Here is a 16384-nt window from a genome sequence, read left to right as displayed (position 1 = left end):
GGAGAGATGTGATGGGGTCTGATGTTAAAAGATAATTATTGTTGGTTTGAAGGACAAAAAGATAAGAGAGCAGGCAGCCAGCTGAGACTCAGTCACAGGAACCTTGGCAGAGATGGGGAAAGTGGTGACTGGGGGGGTTGGGCCCTAGAGGGAAGCACGAGGCTGAAGCTGAAGATGTGGGTCAAATTCATTCATGTCAGGACACTGATGAGATGGGATAAAAGGTGTTGGAGAATTACTACATATAGGGAAAAAAGCAGAGGAAGGCACTGAGGCTCACGGATGCCTAGCTTGGAGCCGATGGTGCAAAGCTACGCTGTTAGCCAAGACAGGTCACAGACTGAGGAAGAACTTTGCGGGAGGAAGGCAATAAATTCAGCTGTACACCTGTGAAGCCTGAAGGACATCCAGGGATGATGCCAGGTGAGACACTGGAAACAGAGGTCTGGAGCTGAAGGGAGGGGCCAGCCTGGGGGGCACCCAGCCCCCGAGTCCTCCCAGGTTAGGGAATTGAAATCTGCCCTTCCAGGATGCAACAAAGAAATTATGACTCAAGGTACTGAGACACTTAGGCTGAAACTGAAGCCATGGCATGCCATATTAACCACGTCTTTTATTTTCTGTATTCTGGTGCTTTCTGATCCCGCGCCTTGCAGACTCTGAAGGGACTGCCCCTCCTAGGATTAGCCAATTCCTAGAGATGGTATAACAACTTGCCCGGAGTATACTCTTCAAATACAAACCAACTAATCCTGAACCCACACCTGGAACACCTCCTTTACTGGCTCTCACACTCCAGGCCACTATCCACCTGCCCTAATCACCCCTGAGCCAGGTGCCAGATGACTAAGGCAACCCCTCTGCCCCAGGGCCACTGAGATTATTCAGATGAGCCTGTCCTAGACCTGCCTACTGGGCCTTGCCCATTCCTCCCCTCTCCCCTCCTGCCCCCAGTCCCTCCCTCTCCCTACTTGTGACCATCCCGGTACTTTCCTGTGTAGTTCCTGAAGGTGTGGACCCACTTGATGTTTTATTTCTGCATAATAGTAAAATTTTTAAAAAATGACTTCCTTTTTCAAACAAGGATCTAAGATCACTGTCTATGCAATATCATAGTAAATTAAGCAAAAGAATCGAGCAGTTCCCTTCTTCCTAATTCCCATATGCAACTTGATTCTAGAGATGTATACGGTTTGTCTAGGATTCCTGTTCTCCAAAATCTCTTCATCCCAACACCCCCATATCCCCCCTAATCTCTCCAAGTCCTCAAGAGGGCCTTACCTATTTAAGAAATTCTCTCTGCTTCACGGAGACTTACCCTTAAAAATTGGTGCTCCTAAAGTCACAGTTTGGGTACACAGTAAAAATGATGGCATAAGGAAAAGAAGCACTATCTTTTCCACTTAATTTTCCAAGAAAGTATGAAGATACCTAAGCAGAGAGGGAAAAATTCCAGTATCAATGTGGCTGATGGGAAACTAAATAATTAAAGAAACACAATTCCTCCTAGCTTGTTAAAATAGCAAGGCAAAGAGCTGTCTCACTCCTTGCATAGAACAAAACAAATCAATGCAAATCAATGTGAAACACCCCATAGGCAACCTCCACATGTGGCCTTTTCTTATAAAATACCATCCCATCCTCACCCTCTATATTTTAAAATTCTGTGGTCAGTGAAAAATTCTCCATTGTGATGAAGCCTAATTCATCTCATGCCATTGCTTTTTAAAAATATTTTATCAAGTTCATACTGATTTGTGTGCTGTTAGGCATACATGGCCTGTTTATTTGGTGATATAAAGGCTACAGACTTCATCCTGCTTTTTATGAAAGGCTACTGCAATTGGTCTTAAATGTCTTTATGTCAAAACGATGTTACTGTCAAAATTCCTGTGCAAAGTAATCGCAGTACTTTTGAGAATACTTACAAACACCAAGTAACTGGAATTTAGTGGGGATCTTGCTTGAATGGGAACTCTACAGTATATAGGCAATAATCCAAGATTTTAAAAGGGTATTTTCAAATGCAATAACTCAGCCTTCCCCTCTATTCTTATTAGTACTTCCTAAAAAAGGAGAAAGCTTAGCTCAACAATTTTCAAACCACCACCCCACTCTTTTTTTTTTTTTTTTTTTTTGCTAATTCTGATAACACATGATCAGCCAAAATCAGAATGAACTTCCTTCTTCAGTCTCAGAACTCCCACCACTCCCCACATATCAGAGCACAGACAGATAAGGTGTCCTGCCGGAGAAACGCCAACGATCAGGAAATAAGAGTGACACATGCCCATTTCCTGTATATTCAAGGGTCAGTCCATTAAGAAACCACATGTTAGAATGTGGGTCGCATGCCAGTAATGCCTCAAGGTAAAACATTTTCATACGATGACCTGTTGAATTTTCTTGGTCTTTTACACAAAAATCAGTAGATAAACTGGGTTATCTGGCAGGTTATCAAAGAGTCTTCAGTTTGGTGGAGGACGGATTTGCTCTAAAGCTCTTTGGAAGGAGAAAGAGAAGCATTCTGCAGGATCCCTAGAAATGAAATGCAAGCTGCCATTTGTCCAGAGAAGCTGCCATTTGTCCAGAGAAGCTCACGCTCCCTGGGAATTGGAATATTGGGTCTCAACCTGAAGAGTAGCTGGACAGAGACAGGAATTCACAAATAAAAGCTTTAAAAGATAATGCGGTCTACTTGCTTCCTAACTTGCCCACTGGAAGTATATGTTTGACATGTATTTTGACTCCTAATGTCAAGGCTCAGTACCCCTGAAATATCTAGGGCCTAATTAGGCTGCCATGAAGAAGTTCTAAAGGAGGAGCTCTCCAAGCAGCTCCAGCTCCTCTCCACCATCCAGGAAATAGGGGGCTGGCAGTGGCAGGAGCAAGACAAGCCACTGCCTTTAGACTGAACTGTGCCAAGGATAACGTGTTTATGAGAACCTCTTTAAAACTCAGAAATTGGCCAGGTGCAGTGGCTCACACCTGTAATCTCAGCACTTTGGGAGGCCGAGGCGGGCGGATCACAGTCAGGAGATCGAGACCATCCTGGCTAACACAGTGAAACCCTATCTCTACCAAAAATACAAAAATTAGCCAGGCATGGTGGCATGTGCCTGTAGTCCCAGCTACTAGGGGGGGATAACAGGAGAATCACTTGAACCCAGAGGGCAGAGGTTGCAGTGAGCTGAGATCATGTCACTGTACTCCAGCCTGGGTGAAGGAGTGAGACTGTCTCAAAACAAAACAAAACACAAAAAACTCAGAAATCTGCTTCATACTAACACACCAGCCAGCAAAACCACTCCTGAAAGTGACACTAAAAATATTTATTGGCCGGGCACGTGGCTCACGCCTGTAATCCTAGCACTTTGGGAGGCCCAGGCGGGCGGATTATCTGAGGTCGGGAGTTCAAGACCAGCCTGGTCAACATGGTGAAACCCCGTCTCTATTAAGAATACAAAAAATAAAAAATTAGCCAGGTGCAGTGGTGCGTGCCTGTAATCCCAGCTACTCTGGAGGCCGAGGCAGAAGAATTGCTTGAACCCAGGAGGCGGAGGTTGTGCTGAGCCGACGTCATGCCACTGCACTCCAGCCTGGGCTACAGAGCGAGACTTCATCTCAAAAAAAAAAAACAAAGAAAAAAAAACTTATTGACTGCATGAACCAGGTGTTGGATAAGACACAAGTTAACTGCAAACAGGCAGGAGATTTCTTTTTGGGGTGGAGAAAACGTTCTAAAATTAGATTGTGGTGATGGCTGTATAAAGACAACTCTGTAAATACATTAGTAATCATTGCACAGGCGAGTTTTCTGGTATGGAAATTATACATCAATAAAGCTTTTAAAAATGTATCTGTCACAATCTGTATCCTTGAGGAGGTCAGAATTTTTCAGAGCAACCCAGGCAAATGTGCTACTAGGTGATGTTCACCTCATCTTAAATGCAGATATCCTTGAAAATCAATTCAAGATATTCAAAGCATGGAAATTACTCACATTTCTATCTGATAATCAGCAAGGGGGAGAAGAAGCCACTCAGCTCGTGTTTCTCCCTGGAGGGTGAGGTGCAGAAGGGGAGGCATTTCATCCTGTTCCTGAAACCTCTTCCCAATGAAATGCTGGTGGAGACCTCAACCACCAATCCACTGAGACAAGTTATAAGAGTAAATCATGTTCTTAAAACAAAAAAAAAAAATCACTACCTACTTCTTATTCTCTGTCTCTCCCCATGAGGGAATAAAACATCTAGAAATTTTTTAAAATGAGAAATAGAAAAGCTTGAAATTCATTTAAAAAAGGCCAATCAGATAACAGTCATCTACGGGTTCTTCTTTATAAAGAAAGCATTGCAATACCATTAGTCAAAGACAGGCAGTTAAATGACAAGTCTCTGATCTGACCAATAAAGGAGAGGGCTAAACCAGTCAAAGAAGAGCTTGGAATGTGTTTTTAAAAACCATCATGAGATCTAGATCAACCACCTAAGCCCCACAATGGCCAGCAATCACCTAGGGTGATTATTCTGGTCTACCTGGGAGCCTTCTGGTGGGCACCCATCATCCCAGCATGACTGACAGCCATCCCATCACTCTCAATCCTCTCCTGATTTGAACAGTGAGTGATATGTTCACCTTACCCGACAGTGGGAGGGACTGTGCTGAGGCTGAGAGCAGACAGCATGGACAGTTTTGCCTTCCTGCTGCAGAGCAGGTATTGACCACAGAGCAGTCCTAAGGCCCCACTGGCCAGGGAGCCCACCCTTAGAGGCATGGACTGGAACTGAGCCATCAGAAAGTCGTGTACACACGTTAGACTCATCTGGGTGGCTTCTGTTTTTTAATGACTCATGCCTGGTCCCTTCCCTGAGAAATTCTAACTTAACATGTCTGATTAAGAAAGCCTGACCTTGGCTGGGCACGGTGGCTCATGCCTGTAATCCCAGCATTTTGGGAGGCTGAGGCAGGTGGATCACTTGAGGTTAGGAGTTCGAGACCAGCCCAGCCAACATGGTGAAACCCCGTCTCTACCAAAAAATACAAAAAATTAGTCAGGTGTGGTGGCGTGCGCCTGTAGTCCTAGCTACTTAGGAGGCTGAGGCAGAAGAATCACTTGAACCCTGGAGGTGGAGGTTGCAATGAGCTGAGATCGCACCACTGCACTCCTGCCTGGGTGACAGAGTGAGACCCTTTGTCCAAAAAAAAAAAAAAAAAAAAAGCCTGACCTCTATAGTGACCTGCTTAAGTTACCTTGGCTGGAGTTGGAAGCCAGTGCAATAGCCCCAGACTTCCAATGTCTAGTGCCTGCTGAGGCCCCAAGTCTCAGGCTCAGGCCCAAGCTGTATTGACTTAACGACTACCTTCTTTGCCAGCTATCCTCATCGATTCCCCCAAATCTCCCACCTTCCAATCCATTGTCATCCACCCATGAATGGGACCTTCCCCGGAGCCTGGCCCGGCCTCCACATGGGTTTTTGTCCATGTGTTCATGGATGTAAACTGTGGGTGCTTAAGGCAGTGAAGGTGGGGGAACACTGGGCACCTCAAGCACAGGCTTCACATCTACGTGTGCTTTTCTATAAAGTCACACAAGAGACCATTTACCCCTTGCAGCTGCACTAAAATAGGGTAATTTCCAAGAAACGTCTTGCCAGGAATATGAAACTTCCCTACTTAGAGAACATTCCTTCATTTAGAGTTGAGAATTATATTGCAAAGCTGTCATCCATTTCATGAGACTTTTTTTTAACCTATTTCAAAATAAAATTATTCTGATAGCTAGGTCAAAAGTGGTTCAATCCCTAAAGAGGCTTCCTCGGCATCTAGATGTCTGCCGCCACGTATCGCCGCTTACCCACGACTTTAAGGCTGCTTGTTTGTTCAGGTTCAATATGCTGTCGAGAGAGAGGCTGATAACATTTTTTTCAGGTTGGTATAAAAACGTGGTCTTTCTGTGGCAGTACAAGAAGCCCATGGGAAAACACTGATAAAGCTGGCTTGGTGCCAGGAAGGTTTCTAGTGCAAATGGATATTTGAACTCCTACCTCTATTGCACCTATTCGACGGCATGTGGCTATGGCAAAACAATAGGTTCATGTCTCTCTTGGCTCTGGAAAGTTTACGCCAATGAAAAGTATATTGAATTTTTGTTTCCTCTGTTTCATACCCTGCTGGTTCTGTAATATCCCCCTGAGCTTTAAGAACTTACGGGGTATTAAAAAAGAGAGAGACAGAAGAAAAAGAAAACATATAATATCCCCTTATCCATCCTCACCCAGGTGTATCTGAAAGAAAGGGACCAATGTGTACAATTTCAAAGAAATTAAAAAAGAAACAATAAAATTTCTGTTGTTTGATATGTTCAGGACAGGGGATATTCAGGTTAATATTCAGTTGGTGCAAACGTAATTGTGCAATTACGTTTGCACCAACCTAATAACGGTTACTCTGTAATCCTATTTTAATATTTAAGAAGCACTTCAAGATTCACAATGTCTTAGGGTCAGTGATAAATTAAACCATGCACATGATAGTTAAATAGTACGCCGAATACAAGAGCATTAGATAACAGTTTCCCCTGGGTGTTCAGTGATATTTTCCAGCAAGGATAGATTAGGGATGTTCTATGTAATGAGTTTCCCAGTTTGGAGAAACGGGGCACTGAGCCAAGTGCCCTCTACTTCTACTGCAGCAGCTAATGAATGAGAATGCCACTGGCAACCCTTGCTTTGCAGGGAGCACACCAAAAGGAGAGAAGCTGCCACGTGAGTGGCGAGACGGACACCTGTCACACTGCCTGGAATGCGGCCAGACAGCAAGATTCGCAAGAGGAGATGACAGGTCACAATTCCCAAAGGCACACTTTCCGACCTCCCTAAAAAAAGGCTTAGATTCATACATAATTTTTTCTTAAAAAATTCCATGTGGCCAGCTAGGAAGAAAAAGTCGAGTTTGCTGCACGGATATGAATACTTTGCTGGAGAAATCATGGTGCTGACATCACACAGATCATGAGATCTGACCCAAGAAGATCTGTGGCTGCTGCTTTTCAGGATTTGAGGTAACAGGCATTTCATCTCAGCTTAAAAGCGGCCTCTTTGGTTCTTAATACAAACAAAACAAAACAAAAAACACACATACACAAAACCCAAACAGGATGAGTGTTATCTAGAATAGTAGTAACCCAATGTTCTATCTAAAAGTTACTTTGCATGTGTACCTTCTCTGTCTTTAAGTCCATTTTGGAGCAAGGTGGTGGCAAACTGCACAGCCCTTGATTTTCAGGGACTGACTCCAAAATCAGAACCATGCAACAAAAAACAGTCTATTACTGACTTTCTGCAGGCTTTGCTCATGAAATGGGCCTGCACTGTTTTTTGATGTGAGAGCCAACTTAATTCTGCAATGACAGAGTTAAGACTGCCCATCAAAAAAATATGTTCTTTTGTAATCCCAGCACTTTGGGAGGCTGAGACGGGCAGATCACGAGGTCAGGAGATCGAGATCATCCTGGCTAACATGGTGAAACCCCGTCTCTACTAAAAAATACAAAAAAATTAGCCAGGCGTGGTGGCAGGCGCCTGTAGTCCCAGCTTCTCGGGAGGCTGAGGCAGGAGAATGGTGTGAACCCGGGAGGCGGAGCTTGCAGTGAGCCGAGATCGTGCCCCTACACTCCAGCCTGGGCGATAGAGCGAGACTCCGTCTCAAAAAAAAAAAAAAAAAAAAAAAGTTCTTTTTGGTTGCATATACCTGCAAATAAATTAAAAACCAATGAACTGTACACTTAGGTAAGTGAACTGTGGTATGTGAATGACATCTCAAAAAGGCTGTCAAAAAATGTTCTGACTTTATTAGCAAAAGTAAAAACAAAATCACAAAAAAGAGGAAATAAAAGTTCCTGTTTTGCTGTATAAATCATGATGCTGATGTCATCCAGGAGAATTATGTCTGTTCAGGAGGACTTTGCAAGGTTTGTGCAGATGCAGTTTAACCTGGACTTTTGTTGTCATATCTATGGAGCTGGGATCAGGAGCCAGGTCCAGGGGCCAGAGGGACTTTGAGAACTCACTTGGAACAGGGGCTGATCACAGTCGGCGTGGGTGGGTAAACCAAGGCAACATTCACTCGCTCGCTGCCGTTCTTGGGGCAAATGATCTCTGCCACTCCTTCTGGTCTGGGCTGACTCAGCAACTCCCCTGTAAGAGGAGAGAGAAAAATGTGTTACGGAGATGTGCTCTAAAAATGGGCTCACTTTACAAAAACAGCACTGCCTGGGGATGGGGGCAGGGGGAGAAGGGCAGAGGTGAAGCAGCGAAGGGTCTGAAAACAAATGTGCAACCAAGAACAGCAGAATTGCCTGGGCGCCAGCGCCAACACCTAAATTCTCCTCTGCGTCACCGTGGAGAAAATTTTCATGGTTATGGCAGGAAGGCCCACACTAGACAAAGACAGCATCTGTCACTGCTCTGCTCACCTTCCTTTTAACAGACTGACTCCAGGGATCTTTATCTAGATATCACCAACTGAGCCAGAGTCCCCAGAGCCCACCGAAGCAAGGGCTGCCAAGGAGGTGTTCATAATTAGGATTTGGGGCAGATGGGACTCAAGCAGACCACAGCAACCGTTCAACAAAGCCCTATATAAATGATGTGGAAACACAGCAGACTAAAGGTGTTAAAAACACAAACAGCCTAAGATCAGCCCAGCCTCCTCCGGGCACGGGGATTGCCCTGATAGGTATGTGTGAAGTGGATGCACGACACAACACTATCTAACGAGTCTAGCAAAAACACATGATTAACCTAATGGATCACCACAATACTTAAAGGAACGCTATTATTCTGCATGCCCTGGATGTAATCTCTCTTCAATTAGATCATTACATCTCTAAAAGCAGTGATGACTTCCATTCTCTCATCCATATACCCAGGGCACCCTGCCCTTTCTCAGAAAGTACTCAAGAAACAGCTCCTGGCTGCAGATGGGACACATTATTGTTCAAACTGCCCTACTTAAACCTAGGAACTAAATTTTTTGTTGTTGTTTTGGAGACAGGCTCTTGGTTTGTCATCCAGGCTGAAGTGCAGTGGCCTAATCATAGCTCGCTGCAGCCTCAATCTCCCAGGCTCAGGTGATCCTCCCACCTCAGACTCCCGAGTAGCTGGGACCACAGGTATGCAGCACCATATCTGGCTAAATGTTAACCTTTTACTTTACTTTTGTAGAGACAGGAGTCTCGATATGTTTCCCAGGCTGGTCTCAAACTTCTGGCCTCAAGCAATCCTCCCACCTCAGCCTCCCAAGGTGCTGGGATTACAGGTGTTAGCCACCACGTCTGGCTTCTAGAAAGTCAATTAACCAAATCAAGGATGTGAAATGTACACCAACTGGGGAAAGACACTACTGCAATTAAAACTTCAACTCTGTGCACCAACCACTTCTACTGCTGACTTGAAATTCTAGAGACTCCGGGCTGGGCACGGTGGCTCACACCTGCAATCCTAGCAGTTTGGAAGGCCAAGGCACGTGGATCACAAGGTCAGGAGTTCGAGACCAGCCTGGCCAATATGGTGAAACTCCGCCTCTACTAAAAATACAAAAATCAGCCAGGCGTTGGTGGCACGTGCCTGTAGTCCCAGCTATTCAGGAGGCTGAGGCAGGTGAATCGCTTGAACCCGGGAGGCGGAGGTTCCAGTGAGCCGAGATTGCACCACTGCACTCCAGCCTGGGCGACAGAGTGAGAATCTGTCTTAAAAAAAAAAAAAAAAAAGAAAGAAATTCTAGAGACTCCAAAGAACAGCAGTCCCCCCTTATCCCTGGGAGATGCATTCCAAGACCCCAGTGGATGCCTGAAACTGAGGACAGTACCAAAGACTATACAGACTATGTTTTTGCCTATAAGTAGATACCTATGATAAAGTTTAATTTATAAATTAGGCACAGTAAGAAATTAACAACAATAAATAGGACAATGATAACAATATACTGTATTAATAATTAAACTTTTATGAATATGGTCTCTCAAAAAATATTATTATGCTGCATTCACATGTATTTGGACCACAGTTGATTACAGGTAACTAAAATCACAGAAAGTGAAATCATGGATAAGGGGACCACTGTATCTGCTGACATATAACGATATGAAATTCCTTTGCCTCAAAGTACTGTATTTCCGGCTGGGCACAGTGGTTCATGCCTCTAATCCCAGCACTTTGGGAGGCAAAGGCGGGTGGATCGCTTGAGCCCAGGAGTTCAAGACCAGCCTGGCCAACATGGTAAAACCCAGTCTCTACTAAAAATACAAAAATCAGCCAGGCATGGTGGCGGGCGCCTGTAATCTCAGCTATTCGGGAGGCTGAGGCATGAGAATCACTTGAACTTGGGAGGCAGAGGTTTCAGTGAGCACTCCAGCCTGGGCGACAGAGTGAGACTCCGTCTCAAAGAGCAAAACAAAACAAAAATACCGTATTTCTAAATGTCTCATCCTCCGCAAAGACCACACTGACAGCGCAGGCCCATGTCAGCACTGGGCTTGCAGTTTTAAATGTACACCTCGTTTAATCTTCACAATGGCCCTAGATGGGTTTATCTTCGTTTTACAAATGAGGATGCTAATGCTCAGGGAGGTTATGCGATGTACCCAGAGTCAGGAGCTAACCAGCAGCAGACGTGGGATGTGAACTTGGGAACCCACTTCTGGGGCCCTTACTCTTTGCCCCCAGACTAATGCCTCCCCAAAGCAGGGACTGCTTCTTTATGCCAGAACTCATCTTTCCTAAATGAGCAATCAAAAAGACTATTTTTAATTAATGAACTAAGCGGCATACTTTTATGAAAGACATTAATTTCCTGATGTGAACATTTTTATATAGTGTCACACAATATTAACTGAATGTAATTTGAGTTCCTTAACCAAACTCCTGTAAACAGCAGACTGCTATAAAAGTTAATTTAGCATCATTAGCTTGTAGCATGGCTATGTGGATATCAGAAATGCACTTCAAACACCAGCTAGGAAAAGATCCCTAAATATAAAAATGCAAGTTAAAAATGTAAACGTTAAATGCTTATCAAAGTAATAAAATGAACCCAAGTAACAGCATGTTCGAGCTAGACTGGAACCTGGAAGGTGTCCAGTCCAAACATCAACTAATAAGTCAGAAGCCCTCTGAGTTTAACAGATTTGCTCCAAGTCCCACAGAGAGCAGCGCGTCTGTAAACCAACCCACCCACCATGCACCACAGGGGCCAGGACTCCAACGAGAAGTTGCTGTGGGCTCCCCAGTCTCTTAACACCCTTACTTCTGAGACTGCCCTCACCTAGCTCCTTGCCTGCTTATCTTCAAGTTCTACTTTTGTCCTAAAATCATCCCCAGGGCTTGAACACAGATGCGGCTTCTTTGGTTTCCCCTGAAAACTCTCTCCTGGTTGGAATTCCACACAGGCCCCAGCTCCACCTGCTTTTATCTGCCTGGGCACTCAGAATAACAACTGCGGATGCCAAGCCCCTGTCCTCAGCACCCATCCCTGGCACCAGCCTGGTGCAGCAGGCTTCTTGGCTAGTATGACATAGCTTTCGGTGGTCAGATCATTTTGCCGGAGAATTTGAAATAATAGGCTGGGTGCAGTGGCTCACGCCTGTAATCCCAGCACTTTGGGAGGCCGAGGTGGGCGGATCACAAGGTCAGGAGATCGAGACTATCCTGGCCAACATGGTAAAACCCCGTCTCTACTAAAAATGCAAAAAATTAGTGGGGCGTGGTGGCACACGCCTGTAGTCCCAGCTATTCAGGAGGCTGAGGCAGGAGAATCACTTGAACCTGGGAGATGGAGGTTGCAGTGACCTGAGATTGAGACACTGCACTCCAGCCCGGACGACGGGGTGAGACTCTGTCTCAAAAAAAAAGAAAGAAAGAAATAATGTACAGCAGACTATTAAGCCTCCATTATCAACTCTAACTGTACCCCAGACTCTCCGCATCACACAGAGCCAGGTAACTGGTTTTGTTTGGGTCTTATCTCTAGCAGCACTGCCATCCATGGAAACAGAGCACGAAGGTGGAAGGCACTGAGAAGTTTCACACATGTGAAAAATTCACTTGTTGTTAACAAATACTGAGCAACAAGTAGAACAGTCCACAGTTTCCAGCACGTTTGTATACTCCAACAATCTACTACGCGGTGCCAGTATCCTTAGGATTTAAGAAATGTGCACAGTTCCTAGATTAAGAACATAAGAAAAACAGCTTTTTCCTTTCAAAATGATCTTAACTCAAATATGAAGAATGGTTTATGTGTGTGCTATCTAGCAAAACAGAAGCCAATCATTCTCAAATTTAACACAAACTTGATCTTCAAAATAAAGTGCATTATTTCACTGAGTGACTAACTATTGAGACCTTACTGTGTGTGAAGACTGAAGAAGATGCAGGGGTCTGACAGTTTAGGGCACAGCCACCGTGGAGGATCCCAGTGTCCACAGGGGAAGGCCAGGTGTGCAAAGAACTACAGTCCTGTATGATGAGGTCCCCGAGGAAATTTACATGAGATGCTGGAGGAGTTTGGAGAAGGAGAGATTCATACTGATTCACAGGATTGGGAAAGACTTCAGAGTGGGGAACACTTAGACGAAGGACCCAGCAACTTTTGTTATCAGAATGGAGAACGATGCGTGCACTGTACCTTACCATCATAGTGTAACGTATGTCAAACTGCAAAATAAGCCTAAGTTAATCCAGGAAGAAGAAAAGATGACCATAGCAGCAACTAACATTTAGCGAGCACTTTTTATTGGCTTGATGTTGTTTATGTACCATCTCAGTCTTCACAACAACACCAGAAGGTAGGGACAATTATTATCCTCATTATATACAGAAGAGGAAACTGAGGCTTAGATGCAAGAGGTAGTTTGCCAATGGTCACAGGAAGAAGTGGCTGTGCTGAACTTTGACAGCAGGACTGACTAAACTCATCACTACCCGATATCCTGTGTCAAGGATATCGTGATGTTTAAATTAGGTAATACACACATGAAACATACTAAACACTGTATCTGGCACCTAGTAAGTTCTTGACACTATTACTGTAGTCATGAGAAGATTCTCTAAAGGCTTACTCTTCTAAATATCCAAAGAGTTCATACAAGCGCATGTGAGGACATGGCAAGAAGACACCGTATGTGAATCAGAAAGCCCTCACCAGATACCAAATCTGCTGGTGCCTTGATCTTGGACTTACCAACCTCCCACACTGTGAGAAATAGATTTCTGTTCCTTATAAGCTACCCAGTTATAGGTAATGAAGGGTAAGGTACAGAGCAGCTCCTTGGATGGTGGAGAAGCTGGCTGGGCTGCCCTAGGCCAGACTGTCCATGATCAGCTGGCCAAAGCTAGCAGGCAGGGGACTGTCCTCTGGGTGCCAACAAATTCCCTGGGAAGCTATCTTGGGGGGTAAGGGAGCAGGCTGTGCGGAAAGCAAGCTATAGAACTTTCTGGGAAACATGATGAGGCACCAGCTGTGGTCCCTGGAAGGCCACCCACATGGGATGCTGAACTCACGGGGAAGGCAGCTGGAACACCCTTAAAGGGGCTGAGTTGCTGCTGAACTTGCAAGGGACTTACCCAAGGTATGCAGGCTATCGCTGGATTTGGCAACAATCTTCCTGCAGAGCCACTAACAAGTCAGCTGGGGTACCTACAGGTATATTCTAGCACTAAGCCACATATACTCTTAGGGGGTTTTGGGGATTCAAAGAGTGGTTCCCCAAAACTGTAGGGATGTTGCATTCTTCCTGTGAACAAGGTTTGCTCTTGGCTCAATTACAGAGTCAGCCCTCCTTATCAGTGAGTTTTGCATCCATGGATTCAACCAACTGCAGGTCGAAAAGATTGTTTTTAAATTGTATCTGGGCTGGACATGGTGGCTCATGCCTGTAATACCAGCACTTTGGGAGGCCAAGGGGTGGGGGGCAGATCATTTGAGGTCAGGAGTTCAAGACCAGCCTGGCCAACATGGTGAAACCCCCATTCTCTACTAAAAATATGAAAATTAGCCAGGCATGGTGGTAGGCACCTGTAATCCCAGCTACCTGGGAGGCTGAGGCAGGAGAATCGCTTGAGCCAAAATCGCGCCACTGCACTCCAGCCTGGGCGACAGAGCAAGACTCTGTCTCAAAAAAAAAAAAAAAAGAAAAGAAAAAAGAAAAATAAATTCCATCTGTACTGAACATGTATAGACTTTTTTCTTGTCTTTATTCCCTAAACAATATAGTATTAACAACTATTTACATAACATTTGTATTGTATTAGTTATTATAGGTAACCCAGAGGTAATTTAAAGTATAAGGGAGGAGACTGGGAGCAGTGGCTCACACCTGTAATCCCAGCACTTTGGGAGGCCAAGGCAGGCAAATCACCTGAGGTCAGGAATTAGACACCAGCCTGGCCAACCTGGTGGAACCTTGGCTCTACTAAAAATACAAAAATTAGTGGGGCATCGTGGCACATGCCTGTAATCTCAGCTACTCCAGAAGCTGAGGCAGGAGAATCACTGGAATCCAGGAGGCAGAGGTTTCAGTAAGCCAAGACTGTGCCATTGCACTCCAGCCTGGGCGACAGAGTGAGACTCTGTCTCAAAAAACTAAATTAAAATAAAGCATCCGGGAGGATGTTCGTAGGTTATGTGCAAATACCATGCCACTGGATATCAGGGACTTGAGCATCCAAAGACTTTGGTACCCATGGGGGTCCTGGAACTAATGCCCCACAGATATCATTCCTTTTCAAAACGACTCAAACTCATAGGGTCACTTGATAATTGAATATATCCTAAGGTATGGTTCCAACGACAGCTACAAAAACTTACACCATCAAAAATTATGACCCTCTCCTAGAACTGTTTTCATTTTCAGCACACATCTCTGCAACTCTTCAAAATGTAGAAATCCACTGAGTTCTGGGCAGTTTAACAATGTAAGAAAATTTCCATTTTCAGGCATTTGTGGAATTCTCAAGTCCGGTTTTGATTCTGAATGCTGAAACTTCAATAAAATAAAATAAACAAAAAACAACAAACAAACAAACAAAAAACACTCAGAAACACCCCTCAGTGTCTTGAAGCTTTGGAAACCATTTGTGAAGTGTTATCAGTCACAGAGTACAATCGGTAGGGCAAACAAACCAGGCCAGTTGGGGCCTCTCAGAGATGCCCTTAAATCAGAATGCCCTCAGCACCTATCTTCAGTGAGTATTCATGGCCTGGTCACTAGGCAACACTAAACAAACTCAGTGTCAGCACTTAGCTTCTTCCACTTCTTCCAAGCATCCTCCAAAGTGGTGATAGTTATAGGCAGAAGGAAGAAAAAAGGCCACACTCTTGATTACTTCTGCGACTCACACAATGGTTCTCAGATTCTCCCAATGAATAATGCCAGGGAAGCTGTGCCAGGCCCACACACTGAGCACGGATGACGGGCACCTTTCAGTTATCCTTTCATGGCAGGTGCTCCACCTGGAGCCCATGAGCTCAGCTTTTCCTTGTTTAGCCCAACTCCTGGCAGAAGACAATTGTCCTGACAGTAATGTTTGTTTGCTAATTACATAAAGCTTTTTTAAAATTATTTTTTGGTTTGAAAGATAGGAGGGAGAAGGGGATGACTAAATGATCTCAGGTTTGCTAAACCAAGAGGAGCTGCATTTGGTCCAAGGGCCCCTTGAGGGATCATCAGTCAGGTCTCTTCTAGATCAAAAAGCTGGGACCTCAGATCACAACACCTCTTCCAATGCATTTGGCAAACGTTCAACCACAGAAAGCCAAGGGGAAAAAACTGCTATTATTTTTCAAATCTCTACCAGAATTTAGTCTCTTCCCTCACATTACAAGCTTATATAGTTGACCCTTGAACAATCAACATCCCAAGCAGTCAAAAATCCACGTATCATTTCTGACCACCCCAAAAACTTAACTATGAAAAGCCTACTGTTGACCGTAGGCTGTTGAGCATTACCAATAATGTAACAGACCATAAGACTGTTGAGCCTTACCAATAATGTAATCATCTGATTAACAGATATTTTGTGTGTCACATATAGCGTGTGCTGTATTCTTACAATAAAATAAGCTAGAAAAAAGAAAATGCTATTGAGACAATCATGAGAGAGAATATATTTACTATTCATTAAGTGGAAGCGGACCGTCATAAAGGTCTTCCTAATCATTGTCTGTTCATTGAGGAGGCTGAGGAGGAGGGGGAAGAGGAGGGGTTGGTCTGGTTGTCTCAGGGGTGGTAGAAGTTGTCTCAGGGGTGGTAGAGGTGGAAGAAAATCCTTCTGTAAGTGGACCTGCACAGTTCAAACTCGTGTGTGTTCAAGGGTCAACTGCA

At 44.5% G+C, this 16384-nt stretch overlaps 1 protein-coding gene across 3 annotated transcripts in view; it reads right to left on the bottom strand.

The window, feature by feature from the left end:
• Positions 1-16384, bottom strand: part of MFHAS1 (multifunctional ROCO family signaling regulator 1) — a 109401-nt gene that overhangs the window by 5586 nt on the left and 87431 nt on the right. The window contains exons 2-3 of one of the 3 annotated variants that reach the window (XM_063726511.1): positions 8072-8198; positions 1313-1431 (exon numbers count right to left, since the gene is read on the bottom strand). The exons of 1 other annotated variant lie outside the window; for it this stretch is intronic. In XM_063726511.1, the coding sequence (XP_063582581.1) occupies positions 1404-1431; positions 8072-8198 (155 nt within the window). In that variant the 3' untranslated portion in view covers positions 1313-1403. Of the gene's footprint in view, positions 1-1312; positions 1432-8071; positions 8199-16384 lie in introns of those variants that run through there. One more of the 3 variants, XM_024251290.3, reaches the window with a different exon arrangement.

Source organism: Pongo abelii, chromosome 7, assembly GCF_028885655.2.
Source record: "Pongo abelii isolate AG06213 chromosome 7, NHGRI_mPonAbe1-v2.0_pri, whole genome shotgun sequence".
Taxonomy (NCBI): Eukaryota; Metazoa; Chordata; class Mammalia; order Primates; family Hominidae; genus Pongo; species Pongo abelii.
Note: the sequence above shows the minus strand (reverse complement) of the source record. Positions and strands in the feature narration are given on the sequence as shown.